Source organism: Cryptotermes secundus, unplaced genomic scaffold (assembly GCF_002891405.2).
Source record: "Cryptotermes secundus unplaced genomic scaffold, Csec_1.0 scaffold971, whole genome shotgun sequence".
Classification (NCBI taxonomy): domain Eukaryota; kingdom Metazoa; phylum Arthropoda; class Insecta; order Blattodea; family Kalotermitidae; genus Cryptotermes; species Cryptotermes secundus.
In genome coordinates this window covers 666,803-694,436 of record NW_019727793.1, presented here as the reverse complement: position 1 = coordinate 694,436, position 27,634 = coordinate 666,803, and the positions used below count along the sequence as shown (strand labels likewise).

At 43.2% G+C, this 27,634-nt stretch overlaps 1 protein-coding gene across 5 annotated transcripts in view; it reads right to left on the bottom strand.

The window, feature by feature from the left end:
* Positions 1 to 27,634, bottom strand: part of LOC111865039 (four and a half LIM domains protein 3) — a 423,310-nt gene that overhangs the window by 57,641 nt on the left and 338,035 nt on the right. For all 5 annotated transcript variants that reach the window (XM_023852747.2, XM_023852744.2, XM_023852746.2 and 2 more), the window contains 2 exons: positions 20,624 to 20,824; positions 19,531 to 19,705 (listed from right to left, as the gene is read on the bottom strand). In XM_023852747.2, the coding sequence (XP_023708515.1) occupies positions 19,531 to 19,705; positions 20,624 to 20,824 (376 nt within the window). The remainder of the gene's footprint in view (positions 1 to 19,530; positions 19,706 to 20,623; positions 20,825 to 27,634) is intronic.

The window sequence follows — 27,634 nt, the reverse complement described above, 5'->3', positions numbered from 1 at the left end:
TCATACGTGCGACCCACTGGACCTTATCTTCAACGATGTAAATTTAGTGTACAATCTTACACCGCATTCCTGTAAGACTATTTTAACACTGTTTCCACGAGCATTGATCTATTAATAGCTCTTCAGACTTCACGTCAAATTTCTGTACACATTTCTTATCTCTCACATGCATGCTGCATGCACCGTCCTTCTCATTCTCCTTTATGCTATCACTCTAATCCCACAAGCTGGAGGAACACCCCTTGTCGCCTGTCCGCGACTGCTACCCTCCGTATTTGTAGGTCCCCAGTCAACGTGACGTGGCAAAGTTAATATATTTGGAAACGACGGTAATAAATTTGATTTATGAGGGAACTGAGAGCAGATTGAATTCGTGTAATGGTTGCGACCAATCAGTGTCTTCTCGCCTGCTGTCTCCTGGCGCACCATCCTATCATTTCTCACTCTACACCAAACTTCCGCAGCTGGAACAGAGTCGTTCAGCAAATACAGTAACAGACAAACAAAACAACGAATTTGAGGGAGTGACGAGATAACAGACCTACTGAGACAGCGCGTGCTCATCAAGTCTGGCCCTATTTGAGAAAGTTCTGTCAACTAACCAAGTAGTGTGCAATGTAACTTCATGAAAGTTTCAAATGTTTGCCCGAGTTTAAATGAAACAGTCATCGATTTTGATGAACCTCTCACCCTGCCTCTTTTTATCCAGAATATCTCGACTAGCCTAAATTTAAGGACATAAATTACGTTATATTGTCTATTTGTATCTCTGTCGTGAGAGGGCAACATGAACACAGATTAAGCTAATTAAAAAAGAATGGAATACCAAGCTACAGGAGTGGCCAAAATATAAGATATCTTTTTTTTTTTCAAATACTCCTTCCTAAATACTGGGGTCGCCCTATTTTCGGCTCTTAAGAATGAGTGTGAAGAATGCGGTTATGGAGAATTTTACTTGCTAATTCTAATGATATTTTTAAAAATACATATAATAACAATTAAAAGTTTTTAAAATATTATTTAACAGCATTTTTTTTCTTCTTGCTCACAAACTTCAGAACTAAATTGCATAATCAATTCTGCCACGCAAACACTATTTATTTAACTTTCTCGTTGGATATACAGGAGAGACGCCTTATATTCGGGCCTATATGGTATTTTTCAAGATTATTAGCTCTGTTTCTACTTTTGTCTATCTACAGTCCTTGTGGACCTTGGCGCTTTTTCAGTTTCTGAATACATATTCAGTCTGTAGGACTCCTTGGACGGGGGATCAGCCCGTCGCAACGCCGCTACCTACATAATCACAGATAAAAACAGAAAAAAGAGAAGCTATCCCTCTAACAGGCCGTGAAGGCCCATAGGGTTGTGAGACGTCGAGGTTCCCACATTCTGCTCATAGATTGCGGTAAGCTTGTCAGCCTTACGCGCCGGCCGCCCTTTACCCCCACGAAAATAAGCGATTAGTTGCTTCCAGAACTTCATGCTTTTCAAAGTATGGAAAGTAGGCTAAAAAAAGGTCCCAAGGGTTTGAACGTACTATACTGGCTCAGGATACGACATACTGGCAGGCTGTTGTGAACATGGTAATGAAGGTCTGGCTCCCATCAAACTCGAGAAAATTTCTAACCAGCTGGGCGACCATTACATTCTCAAGGTCGATTCTGCTTCAGAGAGTTCAGTAATGTACGTAGAATGCACTTGCAGTGCAATAGCACTTTCACGGCACAACTGGTATCTCCCACTGCTGGCTTATGTCAAATGACCTCTAGCATGACCTTCAGAACGTCAACCAAACAGGTGAAATGGTGTTCACCGCCATTCTCACGAACGGTTTCAGTCTCACCCAATCCTTACGGCATCATAATTATTCTTTTGTCAATTATTTATGAGTTTCGTAAAGAATAATTCAATGTCTACAGCTACAGTACAGCAGCTGTACTTTCAGCCTTTCCATGTTATACTTTAAATCACAAACAGAAAATATTTATGAACTGTACGTGCCTCTTATAACAGTTTCCATGATCTTCTAACCTTGTCGACCATCCTTCTGAAGTGACGCAAACTGCAAACACAATATCCTCTACAATGCAGGAACAGCACAGCGCAGGCAGAGGGTCACCAGAGGTATAACAAAACTGTTTTCTGGCAGTTACAGTTGCATCCACGGAAAAAGTAGGAGAAAATTAAATTTCGGGGAACCTACCAACCATTCAGCTCAGAATATGCTGAAGATATTTGTGAACGAAGTGGCGAGGAGAATATGGGAAGAACACACTTCATGAAGAAGGGATGTGTATGACGGGAAGTTTTAAAATTTGCATTCTTCAGTAAATAGGTCTATTATGAACTATTATGAAATCACAGAGCATGGTACGCGCCGGATGTGTAGCATGCATGGGGAAGAATATATATATGTACAGGAATTCCGTCAGAACACCTGAAGGGAAGACAGTACTTGCAGACTTAGGCAGAGATAGGAAGATAATATTAAAATGGATGAAAGAAGTAGGGCGTATGGATATAATCTGCTTCAATATAGGGTCTAGTGGCAGGCTCTTGTGAACATCATAACGGACCTCAGACTTCCATAAAAGATGGGTAATTTCTTCAGTAGATGAGACTGTCACCTGCTCAAGGATTCCGGTTATTCATTACACAATAATGAAACGGCAAGTCGTGAACTTGGGGCCCACGGTTTACACAAGGAGAGCTCGTCTGCATTCAAAATCCCAATACGGCAGCAAATAGTTCGGTACTTAATGGATTACGGGAGATGTCGGGAGAGAAACTAGCTACATTACCGATTTCTGACATAGGCTTGCTCCTAATGATAACCAAAGGCACGTTACCTGTTGCTCCTCGTTGCCCTGAACATCTGGGTCACAAATTAAAGCGTATTTCTGCAGCGGCCCCGTCACTAACTTGCTACGTCCCTCTATCGAGGACATCTTGTATCTGAACAGATACCATCTTGTTACTTTTTTTTTTATTGCTAGTGGGGTGGGACTAAGTTCCTTGTACTGCGGTCATTTCTGGCCTATTGTACCAGCCCCAGATGATAGGTGAGGGTGATTGTGGAGCAATTGGTGGAATGAAGATTGGCAGGGGAATCCGAAGTACTCTGAGAAAACCTGCCCCAGCGCCACTTTGTCAACCACAAAGCCCACTTGACCAGACCCGGGAGCGAACCCGGGTCGCCGCGGTGGGAAGCCAGCGACTAACCGCTTAAGCTATGGCGCGGCCTCTTGTTACGTCAGCCAAACTTAACAGAAGTGAAGTGTTCCCACGATTTTGGATGTAGCCAAGAGCTTCTTCTCAGACTATCCCAAGAGGCCTACTTTTTTTCTTTAATCTTGGGGTGGGATGAGGCTGAGTCCACTTGGTACGTCGGCCACCAACTGACCTATTGTGCCAGTCCCGGATGGCGGTTGGGTATGAGCAGTCGGTACAATGAGAATTAGCAGGGAAAACCGAAGTACTCGGTACAAATCTACCCCAGTGCCATATTGTCCCCAACAAATTCAACATGATCTGACCTGGGATCGAACCCGGGCCGATCGAATTATGGCACCACCTGAGCGAGACACCTACTTAGTACGGTGGGAGTCGAAACGAGAAGCAGACCTTGCCAATACATCCGTGACACAGTTTCATATTTTAGCAATTAATCAGGGCAGTCTCACAGTAACCACTGCTGATAATTACTATGCAATTGCTACGTCACCAAAGCCGTTATAACGTCATGCAGAAGAAAACTACGGAGGAGGGACAAACAGAAGACGAAAGATAACTAAAACGGATGAAAGAATGATGAGAGAAGGGCCGTGACATAGCTCAAGCGGTTAGTCGCTGGCTTCCCAACGCGGAGGCCCGGGTTCGATCCCGGGTCTGGTCAAGTGGGATTTGTGGTGGACAAAGTGGCGCTGGGATGGGTTTACTCCGAGTACTTCAGTTTCCTCTGCAAATATTCATTCCATGAAATTCTCCATCATCATAATCACCCGGGGCGGGCTACAATAAGCCAATCAGTGGCCGCCGTGCAGAGTTGACCCAGTTGGACTCCACCCCCCACTAAGCGAGAAAAAAATATAAAAGGGAACTAAGGGTATCCGGTCCAGGCCAACGTAAAGTCACGGGATTACGCAGTTGTGATTATGAGCTTGACGTTCGTAGGCGTTAGAACAATCAAGAGCTCTGCAGATATGCGGAGGACGAGATCTTGATATTGCGTGGAATTAGTCCAGACCTCGCCAGACGAAGAGCGGTATCAAAATGGCCACTGCAAGGAACAGCATTTGGGCGGACGGTTTGTTATGTCTCAGACTTGAGATTCAAAGAGAGGATAACTGGAAGGAGTGGACGGGACAGGATGAGAAACAGTCATCCCCAATACGTGCCGCATACTTCTGACGGTTATAATGTGACATGACGACTGAAAGTCGGAATGGTGGAAACGGAAAAGACGTTCATTGCTGAGCAACAGCTAGGTTAATTCTAAGGACTGAGAAACTGTGTAATTCTCCGACACATCCAGTACCTACTGCCTATTTCTGACGGTTATAAATAATATGACGGCTGAAAGCCGGAATGGTGGAGCAGGAGCAGACGTCCACTGCTGAGCAACGGCTCGGAAATCACGTCTCCGTTACAACGAATAGCAGCGATCGAGTCGTTGCCAGGTAGTAAGAGCTAAACAGGAGACGTTTCGTAGCAATGCGTAACACAAATAATAGAGGAATTGTTCGGGATGTTTCCGCTGCAACGGTTGTTTTCCTTCTACAAGGAACACAAAGCAACACTGGATACAGAAAACTAGGCGAGCGGCACACCCAATGGGACACGAAAACAACCGCAGTACATAAGGCAGGATGAAAATCGTCCTATAAAATAATCCTACAACATAAGAATTCAAGAAGTTCATAATAACAACGACGTACCCTAATGAATACAATTTGACCAAGTGCACAGTGCAGCAGACCTCTTTAAAAGATGCGTTGACTGGAGAAGGCCCTATGCGTCTGAAACATGTACCATAAACACCGATTACACATATATATCAATAATTTTAATGATATTTTAAACATTTTACGAACATTTAGTGAATTAAGTGTGAATGAATGCTGTTAAATTAACATTGCTGCATTATAGACGAAAACAAAACTACAGTTATACCCCACAATAATTAGAATGGCCTATATAATTAGAATTCGCAACTGGAACTCCTCTTAACAATCATCTTTCTATTAATTGTTAATGGCCATAAAATAAGATCACCCCTCTTTTGTGAGCAGGATTTAGAAGAAAAAAAACTTCGCTAACATAGCATTCCAGCTTGGTCCGTTTTCTATACATGGTTTCCAAACGTTCCTGATTTCAATATTTCATTAACTTGCATTTCAATGCGCCAAATATTTCTCACGCAATGACCTGAGGACATTAAAGACACAGTATTACGATGTAGGTTAAATTAGTGGCACCAGGCGCAAATCCTTTGCATATTACAAGCATACGTCTTATTAATGTCACACGCGAGAGTGACCGCTTCCGATGGAGTTGTCAGATAGGAACATAGTCGCGACTTTCACTCCATACTCGAAGCGCTCGTCTTCCTACACAAAGCCCTGAGAGACAAGTAATGAAAAGACACCGCCAATGAAAGCCCACGTCGCTTCCAAATAAGAATTTCAAACTGTCATGGACTTGGCCTATTTACTGAACTAGATGTTACTATTTCAACATCCTCTCAAATCCAGCGTAGATGTAACAGCTCAGTCACAAAAGTGGCAAGGGGTTCTAGTTTCCACTCCCAAAAGAGACAGCAACTTTCCTCTTGGTCACCGCGTTCAGGACAGGCGCTGGGACTCATCCAACTCCAGTTGGTGTCGAGGGGCCCTCTGTCCATCTATCTACCTACCTACCTATCAATGCCTGTACACCCCTTTTGTTGGACCTTGGCCGCTTTATCAGTTTCTTAATCCTGTACACAGTCGGTAGGACTCCTTGAACGGGGGATCAGCCCATCGCAAAGCCGCTACCTACACACACAGCAACACAAACACAGAATAAACGCACAGAGACTTCCATGATTCGAGTGGGATTCGAACCTACGATCCCAGTGTTTGAGCAAGTGAAGAGAGTTGATGCCTTATACCGATCGGCCATTGTGATCGACGTTAAGTCACCACTACCAAAATAAAAATCATCACGCCACGAAAACAATTTGAAAGTCAATTTTAAAATACGTTTGTGGAATACACTTCAAAAAGTTGTATGACTGCTGGAACTGTATATCAGATATACTTTTGAAATAATTTTAACTGAAGAGCTACATGGGGCATAAACCTTCTTGAAAACATCAATATTAAAGAAATTTCCCGCCTTTTATAGTACCCGGAAGTTCATTACCGCCCGATAAATCCGAGTTCCTCTGTATCGTTTTTTAACATGCAGTTCTTTTAAGTTTGGGAGCTGTCAGCTCCACGCCCAACCATCAAGCTGGACGAAGACCCCTGTGAGATATCCGCCAAAGCTTATTAAATATATTAGTGACTATGTACCGCCTCTGGGGGCCGCTTCCTCCAACCGAAGCCTCAGAAAGTGCACCTGCCAATGCGACACTGAGATTTAAACAATTTTAGGATATATTCTTTTTACTTTCTTGGGGTGGGGTGAGACTGGGTCCACTTGGTACGTCGACCACTAATTGGCCTACTGCACCCGCCCCGGATGACAATAATGAATGTGGAACAGTCTTTGGAATCATGAGAATTGGTAGGGGAAACTGAAGTACTCGGAGAAAACCTACCCCAGTGCCACCTTGTCCACCACCCCCCCCCCCCATGATCTGACAAAGGCTTCAACCCGGTCCTCCGTGGTGGGAAGCCGATGAATAATGTTAATAGGACTTCAAAGTTCACATGTTATTTTAGTATCTACCTTATCGTCAAATAGGTCACGACAACGGATGATCGAAAATCGCTTTTTCTGCTCCTCTAAATGCAGATTCGCATGTCTTGCAGTCACCTTCCCAGGTTTACTTTATGCACATTACACATTCTGATCTAAGGTTACCGTAACCTTCAGTAAAGATGTATTCATACATTGCTTTGCATGCCCAAACATATTTAAATATTCTTGATCACACCAATAACATTAAAACCGTCCCCGTATTAACTATTTATTTTTAAATTGTGATCCTTTTATTATCCGTTCCCTCGTGGCATCTTATTTTCCTTCCTGACAGGCTGAGTTCCCTCAAACGGTCAAGAAACTCTCTGCCTTTGATAGAACTGGTTCGTTACATGCTCAAAAAACCAAAATACTGGACCTCATCCTAAGCCCAGTGAATTCAGTCCACACCCCCACGTCTTATTTCTGTTTCGTTTGCCCCTTGGTCTCTCAAGGGGCCTATCGTCAGTGATTTTCCGTCTAAAATTTTGCTAGCATTTCTCATTTCCCAAATACGTGTCACATGTCACACTCATCCTATCCTCCTTTCTTAGGTCTCTACTATAGTGTACAAATGGTTATTAAGAAATTATGCGACCAGACAGCTACGTCGGCGCCTAGCAGCGGGCTGGACCACCGTAGTACAGTATGGAGGAAACTTCAAGCACTGGCCTCATTCACGTCCACAGAAAAATTAACTGATATTCACTGTTTTGGAGGCTGGATAAGACTAAGGGCCGTTCTGAACGCAATAACATACAATAAATTTCCAAACCCCTTCCAGGAATCGAACACCGGCCGTCTAAACTGTGACTCATTACTACGCTTTGTTCTCACAGCTCCGCGAATGCCACTTTCTTATCGAATTCGAATAAGCCTGTAGGGCTATACAGTGTACTGCGCCTATTTTGGAAAACTTCAGACTGAAGCATCACTTCGATTTTATCAGAAATGGGACTCCACTCCTTCCGTGTCTGCAAAACAGATCTTGAAACTGGACTTCGCTTCAGCTTTGAAATACGTCTATTAACCGCAATTTGTAGCCATGAGATATGATTCCGCTCCGTCAAGATGCCGAGCAGACAGATGGAGCCGCCACGCACAAACATAAATGGGCATGACCATCAGAGCCCGGATGGGACAACAAAACCTGAATCTACGTTGTTTTTGTACTTTTTTCAGAGCTCCAACGGGAAACTAGCGCGAGCTTAAGAAATGATGAAGAGTAAGGTACTCTAGTCGTAATGCCACGTAGTCTGACATCAGTTTACCGACGTTTCGGAACATACTGCCTCCAGCTTCTACACATGGTTCGCTCTGCTTTCCTCCTGACGTAGGATGTAGAAGGAAGCGGTCGTGGTCTTATTCAAGGCACTATCCCGGCCAAGATTCGAACGGGGACAACACAAGACAGTAGCGTTTTTTTTTGTTTAGTGGAGGGGTGGAGTCCAACTGGGTCCACTCGGCACGGCGGCCACTGATTGGCCTATTATATCTTCCCCGGGTGATTATGATGATGGAGAATTTGGTGGAATGAAGATTGGCAGGGGAAACCGAAGTACTCGGAGAAAACCCGCCCCAGCGTCACTTTGTCCACAACAAATCCCGCTTGACCAGACCCGGGATCGAACCCGGGCCGCCGCGCTCGGAAACCAGCGACTAACCGCTTGAGCTATGGCGCTGGTCCTGTACAGATATGTCAAAAGTACATTAAACAATGCGTTATATTCATATTTGTAAGATGACGGCCCTTAGCCATGGCCTCACCATCAGGAGCGTCGGAGAGCGTGGGCCTCNATGGCGCTGGTCCTGTACAGATATGTCAAAAGTACATTAAACAATGGGTTATATTCATATTTGTAAGATGACGGGCCTTAGCCATGGCCTACCATCAGGAGCGTCGGAGAGCGTGGGCCTGCGGGCACTCCGAACAGAACTACGTAGCTGATGCTGCAATGTGATTAAACAAACCAAACATCCTTCAAGAGAGATGGCTCGAGGAGACAGACTACCAGCAAGGGAACCAAAACTGCCGACTATTAGGCAATGACCTAATTTCAGGTATGTTATTACCTCTGTATACGCCTAGAGGGAATGGACAAAACCAGTTAAAACAAAACCCTCAGGATAAACGACCTCTGACGAGCATGCCAAAATGGTATCAGTTATTTTATAATTAATTAACATGTTTGTGGATCCTACGTAAGCCAGTGTCACGTAAAACCTCATAAACATGCTGCACTTTACCACGAGTTACTACAGTAACGGCTCTAAGATGTAAGCCAACCGAACACCGTGGTCCAGTGGTTAACCAGTGCTTTATGTCCGGTAGGACCTGACAGGGACCAGTGGAGGGCTCTTGTGAACACGGTAATGAACCTTCAGGTTATATAAAATGCTAGGAACTTCTTGAGTAGCTGCACAATTGGCGGTTTCTGAAGAAGGGCTCATCTTCATGAGTGAGTGAGGTTCTGAATTCGGTTTTCGGCCCTAAAGCTAACGATCCTGAGTCTTTGGTGGGTTTCCTCAGTCCCTCCGAACATTCATTGCGAAAATATCTCCAGAAAGATAATGACACTTCTTTGTTCCAACAGTCCTTTCATATCCAGTGCTTCTACCATTCGACGATATTCGCCGATATCACATATTAATAAAACATCGTGGAATATGTCACTATCGATTATTTGATCGATTTTCCTATTCAGCGTAATTAAACAATGATCAGAATGGATAGTTCCCATAAGGAATTTAATTATCATCTTTAGAGTATTATTCAGTTATTCAGAATAGAAGGGGTGGGTTTCCCCATGCACCGCGACTAGTAGTCTATTGTACGTCCCCCTTTAATTTCTGTCGCCATACCCTATCGGTACTGGTGCTCGCTATCAGCCCATTTCTGCCAGCGAGGTGGGCCCTCTTCTGGCAGTGGTACCCGATAACTTCCCCATCTACCGGAGGCACTGGAAACTACTTGAGCGGGAACTTTTTTGCCTAATTTTGCTCAGAGGTCTCCTAGCGACATGAGGATCTTTAACGTGCAGCAAATCTACGACACGGGACCCACGGCTTAAAGTCCTTCCCGGAGGACTTGTTCCCTGAATTTTTCGGCCCGGGTTTGAACCCTTGAGTCATGAGGTGGGAACGTTACCCCTAGACTACGGAGTCCGCCCATTTTTAGAGTAACAGAGACACAAAATATAATTTTGTGTCAGTGTGAGGTTGTGGGGGTGTTTAACAGGAACCCCGTACCCCCTACACGCATAGGTGTAAGCATGCGCGCGCACACCGGTAACCTATTCTACCACACTTGTTAATAAACAGCTCAGAAGAGGTCACTACTGATTAACTGGACGATTTTATTGTAATATATATTGTCGCAATGAAAAACAAGTATGAGGTGGGGAAGCCCCGAGTTCTTTATCATTTCTTTCCTCGCTGAAAGCCAATTTGTTAACGAACCGCGAGAGCGTGGGAGTTCCTAATTGGCCACACAGAAGGAGAACGTGATTTCCCTGAAAACGCGACACAGTATCATAAATATTCGGCCACATTTACAGCCAATCCTGTTGTAGAATAAGTTATCAAGAGCCGTATTTAGAAGCTGTTGAATATAGAAAAATATGTACCTCGTAGCAATGATATATGATTACTGAAAGCTGTCGTGAAAAGGGGCCATTTTATCGGTATATAAATGAATTGTAAAGTAGTAGCAGCCAGCAATAAACTATAAATACTTTAATCAAGTAGTACAATTGGCTTAGGTCCACCTCCTATCAGACGTCTGCAATGGAACCAGTTTCGCAGACCTCACATGATTATAGTGAGCCACTACATCTCCAGCACAACCAGACACTGGAGTACAGCGGCGCTATCATCACTGCAGACTCATTATCCCCTTCTTTCCTGTCATCACATCCAATGACAGATCTGCATTTTTTTTTCTTTGGATAATACTGTAGTGTGTCCGGGGTTCCGTGACTAATAATAATGGTGTCTGGATTAGGTGACTGGATTTATTGACCCATTCTTTACAAATCACCCTTAATCACAATCAATGGCTGCCTAAGACTCGCTCCATTCGTTACTGGACTATGAGTGTCTTCTCTTCCACTGTGACTGACTTGGTTCTGATTTACGAATCGGTCACTTCTTCAGCTTCCACTGTCCGCCGATTAACACTCAACTACTGAACTGAACTGAACTGAACTGCTGACTAACTCTCGAATCAATTACGTGTCTCTCCCCTCNTCGCTCCATTCCTTACTGGACTACGAGTGTCTTCTCTTCCACTGCGACTGACTTGGTTCTGATTTACGCGTCGGTCACTTCTTCAGCTTCCATTGTCCGCCGATTAACACTCAACTACTGAACTGAACTGCTGACTAACTCTCGAATATACTACGTGTCTCTCCCCCTCTAACTCGGAGCGAACAGATCAGAGAACCACTTTGAACAGTTCGTGTATTATTCCGCGTCTATTCGTTGCCACTGGAACGTGTGTTTATTTCGTAGCGAGCCGTTGTCTAACAATGGACTATTTCGGGTCCATCCGTTGCAAAGGGAACGTGTGTTACTTTCGTAGCGAACTATCAATGAACTACTCCGCCTTTCAGGCGTCATGCCACAATATTATAGAATCCCCGTATGGAACCGGGTTCGAATACTTCCACTGCAGCCCTGCGAGTCGTAGGACCGGATCAAATCTGGCAGAANTCTAACTCGGAGCGAACAGATCAGAGAACCACTTTGAACAGTTCGTGTATTATTCCGCGTCTATTCGTTGCCACTGGAACGTGTGTTTATTTCGTAGCGAGCCGTTGTCTAACAATGGACTATTCCGCGTCCATCCGTTACAAAGGGAACGTGTATTAATTTCGTAGCGAGCTGTTGTCTAACAATGGACTATTCCGGGACCATCCGTTGCAAAGGGAACGTGTGTTACTTTCGTAGCGAGCTATCAATGAACTACTCCGGCTTTCAGGCGTCATGCTACAATATTATAGAATCCCCGTGTGGAAGCGGGTTCGAATGCCTCCAACGCAGCCCTGCGAGTCGTAGGAGGCGGAAAGGGAACTTAGTGCCTGGGGGTATAACTGGGCAGCCCTGTCACGGGGGGGGAGATAAATACAGAAACCTGGTCCTCCAGGTTGGGAGTTGAACGCAAGGCTAACGACCTTGCTCTGTAAAAACTTATTGCTGCGAAATTCAAAGAAGTGAAAACCGGATCAAATCTGGTAGTCTTCTAATGAAGCTTATAGCTCAAAAACGGCTGTTTTGCCAATTATGATGATAATAATAATAATGATGATAATGAATATTACTGTGTGTACGAAATAAGCTGGTTCTGACTATGTCTGGCATGCTGACGATATAATTTACGGTCAAGAAGTAGTAACATGTATAGTTTTCTTGCTACTCAATTTCTTCATATGCAAGACATGAGTGCGCTTATTACACAGACCGAAATATTTGTATTTGTGTTACTGAAAAGACAGTAAAATTGTATACACTACTGAAATATTCTGTTAAGCTGTGATTAACCACAATTATAGGGTTAAGAAATATTTTATATGGATCAGAATTCAATATATTTTCACGTGTAGGGGTTTGGTGTGTGACTAATAAGATGGGGTTTGGATTTATTGACACCTTACACACACAACTCGGGACTACAGGCAATACAGCGCTATCGCTTATCTACACACTTTCCAGTTCACCGTTACACAGGCAGTAGGTTCCTCGGTCTTCACTAACTTCAAATCACACCTGAAGTCTTCTTGTCACAGTCTAATTTCTTCCTTGCCAATTCTTCTCTGTCACCTTGGACTGCTATCTCCAGAACTCGACCTAACTAAAATGAACTCTCTCAACTTCAGACAACTAACTCAAATGACCTACCTTGCTCTTTATAACTCTTTGACAAGGACCACGCAGAAAACACTGCCTCTCTATTGCTGAGGCCTGTTTACTGATCCGTTGCCTAGCAATAGACAACCTACTGTTGCGCTCGTCTGCTTCCGCGTGAATGTGTTCACCGAGTCGTTGTCTAGCAATGGGTCTATACGTCCAATAACTAAACTTACCAACATACTGGCCAATAACAACTCAATTAACAGCAGCTTAATTAAAATACCTATATAAAATTTGTTCTCTGACATTAAGGGAGGAACACAGACTGAGGGTGTTTGAGAACAGGGAGTTGAAGAGAATATTTGGACCGAACGGAGATGAAGTGACAGGAGGTTGGAGAAAACTGCATAACGAGGAGCTTCATAACTTGTACTCTTCTCCAAGTATAATTAGAATGGTCAAGTTAAGGAGGATGAGATGGGCAGGGCATGTAACACGAATGTGGGAGAAGAGGAATGCATATAGGATATCGGTGGGAAAGCCAGAAGGAAGGAGACCACTGGGAAGACCAAGGCGTAGGTGGGTGGACAATATTAAAATGGATCTTAGAGAGATAGGATGGGATGGTATGGATTGGATTGATCTGGATCAGGATAGGGACCAGTGGAGGGCTCTTATGAACACGGTAATGAACTTTCGGGTTCCATAAAATGCTGGGAAATTCTTGTGTAGCTGCAGAATTGCGGCTCCTCCAGACGGGCTCAGCTCCATGAGTAAGTAAATATAAAATCTGTAATAATTTCTACAAGGTGTGTGTCAGGATATAAAAATTTACATTGACGCATAAGAACACTACACGACACACGCATTAAATAACTTATTACAAGAAAGTAAACAGGATTTCATATAGATGATTTAAGTATTGGTGTTTAAAAATTATACCGACAACTGATGTACACTAATGGAATTAACGGATGCGTTCATGCACATACCAATCTCACGCATACTATTAATTGGAAATTTAAATACCAAATGGTATGAATATATGATTTTCTTTTCCTTGGCACTACAGCCCCAGTGGGTCTAGGCCTACCTCCATGAACTTCTCCGTTCACTTTGGTTTTTCTAGATCTTACACATTCGGTAGGACTCCTTTGGCGGGTGATCAGCTCGTCGCAAGGCCTCTACCTGTACACAAACTAAACATCCATGCCCTGAGTGGGACTCGAACCCACGATCCCGGCTTCCGAGCGAGCGAAGACAGTACATGCCTTAGACCGCTCGGCTACCGTGACCGGCCTGGTTAGGATTACAGCAGTCAAAATGCGAGTCAGGAAGTCTGTCGAAACAAAGGAATTCCATTCATAAAGTCGTGTGATACTTAGAGAAATGAAAAATGAGGCAGATCAGAGAAGTGAAATCACGAAGAGGGATCTGCAGATGCCACATTCTTGCACTTTCGTTCGTTTCGAAAATTAACTTATAACCAACGACACTGAAAGCTATATAAGAATCCATAATTATGCGCGCCGAATACCATTACGAAACTCGGACGTTTTTGTAGCAACCGTAATTTATTGCATGACGCAAAATGCTGTCCGAAACAGGTGGGTGCCCCGACGTGTTCTGTGAGACTTTTAATATATGGGCATTGACTTACAGAACGAGTTCCAACGCTGCCTTCTGATCGCCTTGTTATGGCCACAGCTCGGGCCTTAATGCGGGAAACTGCCCCGGGGTAATCTGATTTCGGACCCGCCTATGTTCGGCGTTATACGTGCACACTGTCATGGATGGGGCCTATCAGGGTCCTTCTCGAAAATCTGATAGTCACTCAGCTCATCACGAAATTCCAGCCTTCCATGCAAACCAATGACTCGTTGCTATGTTAACAAGGGCCCAAAACTGGACCCTGTCGTAATCGAGACGAATTGGTAAGTACCACTTCATGAAGATGTATGAGGGAGTGGAAGTATAGCTCCACTATTCTTGACCTCGGCACTAGATACGGGTGAGTGGTCAGCTTCACGTTCCGGCCGCTTTATGCCCAGGAAAAGAGCAACCAGTAGATAGGAGGTTGGATGGGCCCCAAGGCCGATCTCGACGCTGTGGGGTACATAAGAATTTCTTCCTGCTGCTGGGAGTCGAACTGCGACCGTCGAATCAGTAGCAGTCGACATACCGGCTCAGTTATACCAACTCCGTATTCTACAGGGCTACAGGATATAACAATATTTGATGACTATGAAAAACGAGTTACAAGTCACGTGGGAGGCAGTGACGTTGGCATATTTTAAGGTGTTTTCCCAAGATACCTAGCGGGGGTGAAAAAGACAAGTGAAAGTCAGTGTCACATCTACGTATCCACAGTCCGTCAATAATGTAACAATTGTTTATTCACCATTTAACACATAACACAACATATTTCGGCCACAGATGGCCATCTTCAGGTGTCTAATTCATCAAAACTGTTACACTCCTCTGATGTGCGCTAAAACCGTGCGTTGCAGTCCACTTAAAAATAACATAATTAAAATCCATTAAAATTTTCTATTAAATTTTTTCGTTAAATCCTATTCTATCTAATAAGGGGCGTCGTCCACTTGTTTAGAGCTATGTGATATTCTAGAAAGTTCGTTTCTGCGGCTTGTTCTTCTGTTTCATTGGCCCGTTGTTTTCTTACGTCTACATTCTGTAATCTACAAAACGCCACATATTGTTCTTGTTTCCTGATTGTTATTATTATTGTTGTGTTGTGTTGGTTTGCTTTATACTCGCATACCTTTCTTGTGTGTTGTTCCCTCTAAACAAGTGGACGACAACCCTTATTAGATAGAATAGGATTTAACGAAAAAATTTAATATAAAATTTTAATGGATTTCAATTAATTATTTTTATGTTATTTTAAGTGGACGGTTTTAGCGCACATCAGAGGAGTGTAACAGTCTGGATGCATTAGACACCTGAAGATGGTCATCTATGGCCGAAACATGTTCTGTTACGTGTCGAATCGTGAATAAGCAATTATTGCATTTTTGACGGACTGTCGATACACAGACGTTTAATTAAGGATTTGCAACAGGACACTAAAATATAGAATCAGTGTCACAGCCGGAATTCGAAGGCGGTACCTCTCGAATATGGATGTGATGGAACGAACGAAAGGGAAAGAGGCCCGCTCTGAGGATACACGCTTCACTGCTTGTCACAATCGACACACGGAAAATATCTCGAACTAAGGAGCTTCTGCAAAGAGATGGTTCTTAAACAATGAAAAGACTAGACGTTTTGGTCGTGCAAGTCGAAACCAATTTAAAACTACTTTCCATCCTAAGTATGCTGTTGGGAAATTTTAATTCACGGATTCGAGCTGAAGTACTGACGTACAAAAAAAAATCTTAAAGTAAACCTAAAACTGAATTCCAAACCAGTAACAAATTCTGCGGAAATGTCATCAGATCGTAATACAGAAGCATTAATTGGGTTAACGAACAGTGTCACTTATTTCCACAGGGACTTGGTGTATTGACAGCGTACAGAATAGTGTGATGCAGAACAAGTAGCGACATCTCTGAGAACATGTATGAACTACAAGACGACATCCTCTACACCGCAACTCCATCTGCAAGACTGCATCGTGAAGTTACACCTCGAGGGATCAGAGGACCTTCGAAATTACCAGTGATATCAAGTTTTCCATGTGTAATGGTAATTCGCAGAATTTGACTGAAGTCAGACTGACTGACGGAAATTTATTTAAACAATTTTGATTTTCACTTCCAGTCCGTCTCCTGATGTTCCACATTTGTTATCATTTAATAACATGTCAACATACTCCGAGCCATGTATCTGTTGAAACACGCATACAGTGCAATAATCAAGGAAGATCACTCTTCCAGGAATGGTCATTTCATAGAATGCTTGCAATATGGGGCCCAGATTGGCCTAATTCTGGTTTTATATGTTATGAAAATTACGTGAAAACTTGTATAAATTTACAACATATTAATGTAATAATTATTTAATGGGGCTTTAAACAGTTCCGGTTAGATGGTGAATAATTATAGATATGGAAGGGAGCATCCGTGCAGCAGTTTGAGGTACTATCCCAGCATTTGCCTGGAGGGACTGAGAAAAACTATGGAAAAACTATGGAAAAATGCATTTGAGATAGCCTGACTTCTGGCCGAGATTTGAACCACAGACCTCCTGTATAAGAAGCAGAGGAGGTACCAATCTATCGTGACATCGATTTAATTGTATGACGGCCATAATTTATGGAAGCGAAAATAAATAAAACCAAGGCAACAATTGCCACTATTACATAATATTATTTAATGGGAGCCGTGACATAGCTCAAGCGGTTAGTCGCTGGCTTCACATCGCGGCGGCCCGGGTTCGATCCCGGGTCTGATCAAGTGGGATTTGTGGTGGACAAAGTGGCGCTGGTGCAGGTTTTCTCCGAGTACTTCGGTTTCCCCTGCCAATCTTCATTCTACCAATTGCTCCACAATCACCATCACCTATCATCTGGGGCTGGTACAATAGGCCAGAAGTGGCCGCAGTACAAGGGACTTAGTCCCACCCCACTAGCAATAAAAGAATATATTATTTACGTTATTATTTTTTAGCTTCGCAATGTAAGCAAGTTTCAGAACCTCTGCTGTAAGTTGTTCAAAACGAAAGAAAAGAGAACACGCCGCGCAGCCTTACACACTGAAATTGTGTCTACGCTGAGTTAATTTCGAGGCCTTAGCTCATCGTTATGAGTAATTACATAAGATACTATTCGCAAAGAATTTCTGAAATCGATATCCAGCTAACGATAAAACTAAGAAGAGCCATCTGGTGATTTGCGGGATATGTTAGTTTCAAATGTTTGTGTCAGTGGATGTACTTGGGGCGGAAATTAGGTCTTACGGGGGTGTGATGATGGATGGTATGTCTGTCATATAAACAGGTGCTCCACCCTCCATTCCTCCGATAATGAGATTGCGTGCTGTGTTGAATGGAGGTTGTACTTCACAACGCACAGTCTATACCCTCAGTAGCTCAGCACAGGCCGTTGCAAGAGCAAAACGGAATATTCTTCCCTCACAAATACGTGGGCTTGTGTGTAATCAATATATTCTGAGGTTGCCAAATGAAGGAAATAGTCACCGTTCATGTCCTCACTGCTTAAAAAGACTACATAACGTAGTGCCTCAAATTAGCAAAGACGTTCTTTGAAGTTCAGCAGCAGGCTCAAGCTCACTTAAAGATGGGAATAATCAAATACAAACTACTGAAGGTCTCCCGTATCTGATCTAAACAAAATGTGTTGAAAGTTTTGTGGGATATATGGAAACGTCCATTTATATTCATGTGGAAACAAGACTTCTTATGAATCAATATGATGATGACAAACGTCACTGTCTGTCAACCTTCAATGAATATCACCCTTATTAAATTGAAACAAAATGTGCGAAACGGTTAATGATATATACAGATAAGTCCATCTATGTAAATTAATGCTTATTATGGATCAATGTGACCGAAAAATGGAGTTGCCTAATAAAATTCGGTGAAAGTCTCGCATATCGAATTTCACAAAAATCTGTAAAGGGTTCATGGCATAAAATTATTTACAGTCCCATGTAAACTAATTAATAAATATGTTCAAATTTCAGAATTCACTGAGAGCTTGTGATGGAAGCCTCCCAAGACGAATTTAACAAAATTTGTGCAACTGTTCATGTGACACACGGAACGCCCTTTTATAGCCTTACGTAAACTAGGCTTTATAATGGAGCAATGTGGCTGAAATTTTCAGTGAAAGTCTCCCTTATCGAGTATTATGAAGATACGAGGAAGAGTCAGTAAATAGGTCACAGATGGAAGTACAACAGCTGTAATGGACGTAATAGGTTTCTTAGGTGTATCACTAGGTAGCAGCAGAGTCCAGCTCCATGACAGTCTAAGTAGCAGACGCGCATGAGCACATTCAAAGGCTGGTTTCAGAAGTCAAAATGGTAATCGTGCTTGAGGAGTGTACTGCCCAAGAACTGCATTCTGTTGTACTTTTTTGTGTGGGAAAAAGACTCAATGCAAAGGATATTCATAAAGAAGTGTTTCCTGTTAACGGTCGAAAGTGTTTGAAACATAAAACGTTTGACATCTGGGTGGTAAACTTTTCGCTGATGACGGAGAGGTTGAAACGGAGGTGCGGAAGTGGCTGAGACAACAGTCAAATGACTTCTATGCTGCTGGTTTTGACGCACTGATAAAGCAAAGGGGCAAGTGTATCAATGTTGGTGGTTAATATGTCGAGGAATAATTTTCTTTTTCGGGTTCGATTATCATATGATTTACGTTTTATATCCATTTGTGACCTATTTACTGCATGTCCCTCGTATATCAAATGGTTCAGGCCCTGAGAGTAGGTCAGTGAGACAGGCTGGCAGAGTAAGAGTAGTCACCCAAGCCCAAAACACTGGGACACCTTCATATCAGAAATATCACGGGGTTATCGCTCAAACGCTACAATGATAAAGTCACAATCTGAAACAGAAAAAGTGACCTTCCATTCGGCATTAGTACTGAGCCTTCAAAAACAGAAATTCTTCTAAATAATATTTAAAAATTCATTTTGTACTCAGTAAACATGTCTCCACTAAAAAATCAACCTGGGTTCCTACTGAGCCTCTCTTGCAATTCTGAACAAACTTTTGAGAAGACGTTTGCACTTACCGGCTCTGAAAATTTCCCCGCAGCCATCGCAGCGGGAAGCGAACTGCGCATCATAGCAGTTTCCGCAGTATATCTTATCGGCCTTGGAGCCGAACTGCTTGTCCACTAAGGACACGCGGCACTTGTTGCAAAGGAAGCAGGCCTCATGCCAGTGCTTGTCTTTGTAGGACAGGTCCTGAAACAGAAAAGGCTCGCATTTATGAGACGTCACTGGCAGGTGAAGATGATACAAACTAAAAAAAAAAAAACAATCCAAATGAGGGCTGGCTACGTCACTATATTGTGACGTGGATGGCGCAACAGGAAACGCAGCGTTCACGTGACCCCTACTGCCTGTTGCGCCATCCACGTCACAATATATTGGTTATGTACCAAACATATGCAGAGCTTGGGGCTCATTCCAAACTCTTCATCTTAAAAGACGGCGTTCTCTTTGCCAATTGTCTTAAAATGCTATAGAGAGTAACAGTTTGCCCTAACAACTTAACATATTTATTACGGGTTCACGGGGCACGCGGTAGCATAGGTGGTTGAGGCACTATACTACAAGACGGAAGGTCATTTGATTTTTTTTTTCAATTTACCTCATCCTTCCAGCCTCACTATGATCCTGGAGTTGACTCAGCCTCTAACAAAAATGAGTACCAGGAATATTCTTGGAATGATCTTAGGGGGTTAAGGGCAGCCGGCGCGTAAGGCTGACAACCTTACCGCCATCTTTGAGCCGATTGTCTAGAAAATGTGGAAACCTCAACATCTCACAACCATATGGACCTTCACGGCCTGTTACGGGGATATCTTTACTTTTTTTACTTACTTACTATGGGATCACACTTCGATTAACTGTTATGTGAATCCAAGTTACTATAGAATCTCATCTCTATTAACGGGTATGTGAATTTGGTTACTGTGAGATCACACTTCGTTTAACGGTTATGTGACTCCACCGTTACTAAGAGATCTCTCTTCGATTACGACTTACTGTGTGGATCCCCTGTTATTATACGTCCTATTCTCGAACAAAGTTCATGTGAATCAGCTGTTACCATGGTGACTCACCAATATTAACGGTTACACGAATCCATTCTCTCACCTTTGAGTCAATACCGATAGTTCTATTGCACTCCTCGCACGAGTTGGCGAACACCGACTCGTAGCACTTGATACAGTAGGGATGGTCATCCCTGAGCACGTAGCGTTGTCCTGTCAGGGACTCGTCACACTGCCAGCAGCAGAAGTGGCCCGAGTGCCAGTCCTTCGACATCGCCTTCGTGTATTCTCCGCTGAAAATCAACTGCAACACAAATACAACGCACCATGAAATACGCGTTGAAGCCCTCATAGCAACTTGAATACTGGCACACAATGACCAAAATGTATACATTCACCTGTTACTGTATTGTGCTTGAATTGTTTGTTTATGGGGACACAAGAAAGCAGGAAAATTATTTTATAGCAACATACAGAATGAGTTCTTCAAAATTATGGTCCGGAAAACAAAAATATATAACTCCCCACCCCCATTTCTTGCAACAGAGCCCTCCTTCACACGCTGGTACTCGCTCAAGATTCAAGAAAATTATGTTTTCCTACAAATCGGAAGATCGCGGGTTCAAGTCCCGATGAGGTCATTTCATTTTTTTTTTAACTGACCTAATCCTTCAAGCCGCACTAGGCCCTGGGGTTTACTCAGCCTCTAACAGAAATGAGCACCAGGAATGAATTAAATAATTTTCCTGGGGAGTGAAGGGCTGCCGGCGCGTAAGGCTGACAACCTTACCGCCATCTTTGAGCCGACTGTCAAGGTAATGTGGGAGCCTCAACGTCTCACAACCCTATGGGCCTTCACGGTCTCTTACAGGGATAGCTTTACTTTTTTTTTTTTTACTTTACTATGGAATCTGAAATTGTTCGCTGCCATATCCATAATAACCCAACTCTGGATTACATCCTGTCCAATTAGATTCCTCACACTCTCCTGTCACACTTCTTTCATATCAATTTTAATGTTAACTCCTATCTGCAGTTAGATCCACAAGTGATCTCTGCCCGTTACGTGTGGCGTAACAGCTTCTTCATTGCCCTCCTCAGAATGTCCAGGCAAACGCCGGGGTAGTACCAGAAAGCAGGACATCCCCACTTTACTATTTACGAGCATTCTGTCATCTCGAAGATCCTAAAGGTTTCTGACGATGGCGTGTAACATTCGGACTTTGTTCATCGTCCGATATTCTACAAAACAGAAAATGTAACTTTTCGGAAACTGGATCTGTTTCCGTCCTCAGGTGAGGGTAGACACCTACTCTGTTGGGTCCCTTAGAAAGAGATAACCTCAACCACTGGACCTTTTTTTTTTATTTAAATTTTGGAGGAAGATGCTGCGGTAGACTTATTGTGCTGATTATTGAGAACGGAGAATTTACGAATAGCTCTTTCTAAGGGACCCAACTGAGTAGGTGTCTTCCCCCTCACCTGAGGACGGAAACAGCTTCCGAAACGTTGTGTTTTCTAGTTTCTACAATACCGGATGATGGTCAAAGTCCAAAACCTCAGCAATTCTGAAACCTGTCATCTATTTGGACTGGTCTAAACAGTTGCTACAGCATCGCCAAATGATTTCTACTAAAAGCCTGAAATGTGGAGCTTTTCAACCTGTTACCCAATCTTAAGATCTAATTAATATCGAACATAAAACTGGAGTTCCATAGTGCAGAGAACAAGTTAACTGTTACTTTGTAACAAGTACATTTCCTTCAAAACGTTAGCATAAACACAGAAATCATTAGACAAACGTGGGTTAGCCAGCCTCAGATCTCAAGCATGCATATCCGCGGCTTTTCGTATATATCAGGTTTTGCTATCAGCAGAATATTTTTCTTGAATCCGCGATTTTCAGTTTATGTACGCATCAAGATACAACAATCTGCAGGTGAGGGGTGGGGAGGGGGGGTGCACTGTAATGCCATCGGAAGCCAGCCAACTTCCGGATTACCGTTTCAGTGCGTCTTTTTGTGACATGTTTTACACTTTACGCTTAACGTTGCTCTTTTTAATATTGTTCGTAAATCTAATAAGCTCGGTATGCCAGTCCAGAAAATACCACTGCGGTGACCTAGGAGTAGATGGGAAGTACGGAAAGGTAAGGTACTGTAAAAAAAAAGAACTCCGTGGTTTTAGTCCGCAAGCGAACTATACCAACCGAGGGACCGCCGCTTGTCGGCGAAGTTACTGCCAACTTTAGCGGATACAGGACGTCCCGTGGTCAGCGCATCGAATCCCCACAGCCGTTAATTTCGTTTTTTTTTTAGACCGGAGTCGCTATTTCCTTGAAATAGCTCCTCAATTATCCTCACGAGGCTGAGTGGACCCCGTTCCAGGCCCATTATTTCTCAGAAAATCTGGTACCACCCGGTAATCGAACCCGGACCTCTGGATCTGTAGCCAGAGGCGGTCAAGGTAAGGTAAAGTTGTCCTAAAATAAAGAAACTGTATCCAGAATGTGGGTTACATTCACGTTGCTCAGGATACAACCCAGTGATAAGCTCTTGAGAACACGTTAATGAACCTTCAAGATCACGCGGAGAAGTTCTCAACCAGCTGCGCCAATATCAGCTTCTTCAATGACTCTACTCCTCACAGCTAATTAGTGAAACTATTCACCCCAGTCACACGTCTTTAAAAGAAAACAATCTGAGGGTACAGATCTCTCTACTCATGCAGCAATACGACCCTTTTTACGAGGTCTACAAGAAAGGTCTGATTTAGACTTATTACGAACTCTCTCACACATCCATCGTCAGCCGGAAACTAACAAGATCCAGCAGGTTAGTGGGGGGGGGATATTGAGTGACGTAATGTGGACGTCAGAAAGGGAAGAATGTCACTGAAGAGGGGGAAGGTCACTGAAAAGCCAACAGCGAAGAACCACCTTTCTACAGGGAACAACTCATTATATTTTATTGGAATAGATCCTCTTCCAGCATAATGGGAACCTATATATAGGTTCATACCTTCTTCACAATAAACCTTTTATAATCGGATGTTACCGGTGGAAAACCCCAGCGCCTGATGATGGAGTCACTTTTCAGTCAACTAATTTCGTTAGGCGGAATCGCACTTGAGAAGTCAACAGTCGGTAAATAGTCAAAAAAACTCACCACTCCTTAAGGAGTCTGAATCTTCATTATCGTGGTCATCACAGACCGCAATTGGTCCCTATCCTGTGCCAAATTATCCCATTCGAAGCCCCCCTGACCCATCCGTTTTTATACAGAAGCCTCGAAAAAATATAGCCGGAAAAACGTGACATTAAATCCGGAAAAAAAGAAAGGAAAAACAAGTCAAGAATGGTTCGTCATTCAGGAGACCAGCGGTTCGATTCCAGTTTCTTTGTGTGGTTCATTTTAGAATACTGCGACATGTAGATCCGTTGCTGGACAACGACCGCAAGATAAGCAAATATACAACAAATATGTTTCCACTGCAACAATTGAACAAGAATGAGGTACGGTGTTTCTGTGCGGTCCGTGCCGAGATGTTATAAGCAGGACAGTTAGTGAAGTGAAGAGTAGTTGGTGAGTGAGTTAAATAACAGCTGTGAGAAGCTGATAGCTGAGGCCGGGGGTAGTTCGGCAACGTCCGCCGCTGGAAGCCGCCACACAGTAACGGCAGTGAAGACGTGACTGTGGACACTAGTGTGTAACAGTAAACTGTAAACTGCGGTCATTATCTAAAGCCCGTCTATAGTCACTCTATCACGTGACACTACGTAGAGTCGAATGGTAGGATGGTTGGTGAATACTGAATTGGAAATGATTTTTAACAAAGTGGTCGTCGTCAATCCAGGCATTTGCCTGTAAGGACTAGGGAAACCACGAACAACTTCTGACAGAATAATCGGTGTTGCGGGCAGAGCATTTCTGGAATACAAATACAGAGCGTAACCACTTCAGTAACCTGCTCAGTGACTCAAACCACACGTCGCCAATTCGTTTTTCTGCTTCACCTGAACCACTGCAGTATAAAGCAAGTCAATGAAGCGACTTAATCTGATCGACACGTATAATCTGACAAGTAACCACGCCCACTTTTAACGTGATAAGTCAACAGGTCAAGGCCAGGCAAACCGAAACGAATCCCAAAATAAATGAGAAGCCACGGCTGACATAAAGTAAAAACACCCTCTCTTGTCGAGCGGTGCTACGAAGTCTGACAAACGGAAATGGGGGTTCCAGAAAAGAAAACATAATACGTCATCATACTTTACATACTAAGTGGGCTGAATGTATTCGTTTTTGAATCCACACACGCCATGACAACGACACGCCAGTTGCCGGTAGGTCTTTCACTGCTCTCACCGCGTGCCTCACAAGAGATTCAAGTTGAAACACAACAGTGTCATACAGTGGATGTCCCAGCACTTATATTTGTATCTAGGCCAACGTATCTTCAACGGAAGTACAACGTAGGAAGGCATACTACATTCAAAATCCACTTTTCCGGCCAAAGATATGATCTTCGACAAACACTCTGACGTGAAAGTTTCAATATTTTCAATAACATCAGAGTCTCCTAACAATTTGGCTGAAAAATATGAATAAATTTATTTTCTCCAAAAGGTAAAGGTTCAAAAAGTAAAGATATCCTTGTAACAGGCCGTGAAGGCACATAAGGTTGAGACGTCTAGGTTCACACATTTCACCTAGACAATCTGCTCACAGATGGCGGTAAGGTCAGCCTTATGCACCGGCGGCCCTTTACAGCCCAAGGAAGATTCCTGGTACTCATTTCTGTTAGAGGCTGAGTAGACCCCAAGGCCATAGTGCGGCTGGATTAAGTAAATTGAAAAAATCCGCCTTATGGGGACTCGAACTCGCGACCTTCCGGCTTGTAGCATAGTGCCTCAACCAACTACGCTACCGTGTGCTCCATTTTGTCCACTAGGGTCCGGTAAACAAAACGCCTGAACATTAAACAAACTGAATCCCAATCACTATTTGACACACCCGTTTTATCATACAGGTAGTAACGCAACAGAACATACGCCAGCTAACAAATGTTGCTACTTGAATGAATGTACGAGGGGCAGGCCTCCTCGGCCCTTGCACCGCGACCTACAGTGGTCTATTGTGCTTAATGTTGCTACTTGCTACACAGGTGCGCAAAACAGCCGTCCAGGTATATATTTGTCAGACCTCGTAAATAATGAAAATGAAAAAAAAAAAAAAAAAAAAGAGAGAGAGAGAGAGAAAGCAAATATTTCTTAAATGTTTATCCCTCCACAAACTTTCATACGTCATGCAGCTTCCGAAGTCACTGCAGAGAACTTACGTTGGTTTCGTCAGCAATTCTGCGATTAGGTTGCAAGTTGAAGTTCGATATTGATAAACAGGGCATATCACGATTATAACATAAGCTTCAGGTCAAACCGTAATCGGATAACTTTCATTATAATCACTTATAACTTGTTATAAACATTGTGTCATAGCGTCATGCTGTGTTGTGATCGGTGTATGACGGGTTGCGGTCACCGGCAGGGGCAAGAGACTTTCCTCTTCACCGCAGCTTGCAGATCTGTTCTTGGGCCCACCCAACCTCCTATCCAAAAGGTACTGCAGGCTGTTTTCCTGGGAGTAAAGTGACCGAGGCTAGTGCCGAGGTCAAGATTGGTGGAAATATACCTCCAATCTCCCATATGTCTTCATGGCATAGTGCTTAATTAATTAAGCAATGACAGCTTTAGATTTTCATCTTCGTTTATTTCCCTCAGAAAAACTTCTGCACAGACACTACGAGTGCGCTGTACATTAATTGTGTTCCGGCCACCAATAGATGCGCGCATTCATTGTTGGCTGCACTGCGCATAATGGGGAATTTTGTTCTGTCGGTTTGATACAGTGAAGTGTAACGCATGTTAAATATTGAAACTGATAAAACTTTTTGTAACTTCGTCTCATAATACTGAAGGTAACAGAAACAAATTATTTACATTACAAAACATTTACCTACTACTGAATCACGATGGATCAGTCGGTACAGACAACATCAAGGATTCTATTCTATTCCCTGCAGAGAAAAGGATCCCTCTTTTTAGGCCACTGCTTCGAAACCGGCTATAGGACCATATAAAAGCCCTAATCAATGGTTTCCATGAACAAGGCGACGGGTCGTCATCTTGTGACGGAGTGAATGCGTGGAGTTACACCTACAGGTCTGGTTAGGGATGCATAATAAATTAATATAAATTATCATGTAAACTGTCGAACATTTTTCTCATTTCTTAATCGAAACTGGAATTCTCCGGAAATATTTTGTGGAAGTTTCCTTAAAAAAAATCCTGCTCACAGGTACAGGGACTCATATTGGGACCCGGACTCACAGACATGACCACATAACGCGTTTTTCCTTATTCTGCTAAGAGGGGCTAAAATGAACATACAAGCTTGAAGAAATTGTTTGGTTTTACAGATGCTATTTCATCAACAGAGCTTCCAACACGTGTGAAGATGATAGGATCTGGATGGTACAGTCCTTTACAAATCTTATTACGGGACAAAATACCAGTAAGAATGAAGTGAACATAAGGGGATTGAAATCAAGATTACAGATGTGCCTTCAATTCACATGAATAATGCACAACTCTTCACTTTCAGACGCATAACCATGACACAGGTAAGGAAAAGCTGTCCCTGTAATTAATTAAGCACTGCGCCATAAAGACGTATGGGGAAGTGGATGTATATATCCATTTTTTCTTCACTTCGTCACTAGTTTGACGTGAGTGGTCAGCTTCACACCCAGGCCGCTTTACCCCGGTGCCCACTGGATAAGAGGCTGAGTGTGCCCCAGAGCCGGTCTCGACGACATGGAGAAGTGAAAATTCTTGCTACCACCGGAACTCTGAACTCCGACCCCTTGGTCGTCCAGCCAGTAGCCTGTCGCTATACCGACTGCGTTATCTTTGCACAGCTGTGTCTGTTTGTAATTACAAGATGTCTGTTCACAGGCTAAACTAGCTCTCACAGATAAATATACACTCCGAGAGGTACATAAACGATCCTGGAAAATACAGTTCAAGAGAAAGGTTACAGCGTTCCAGTTTCTT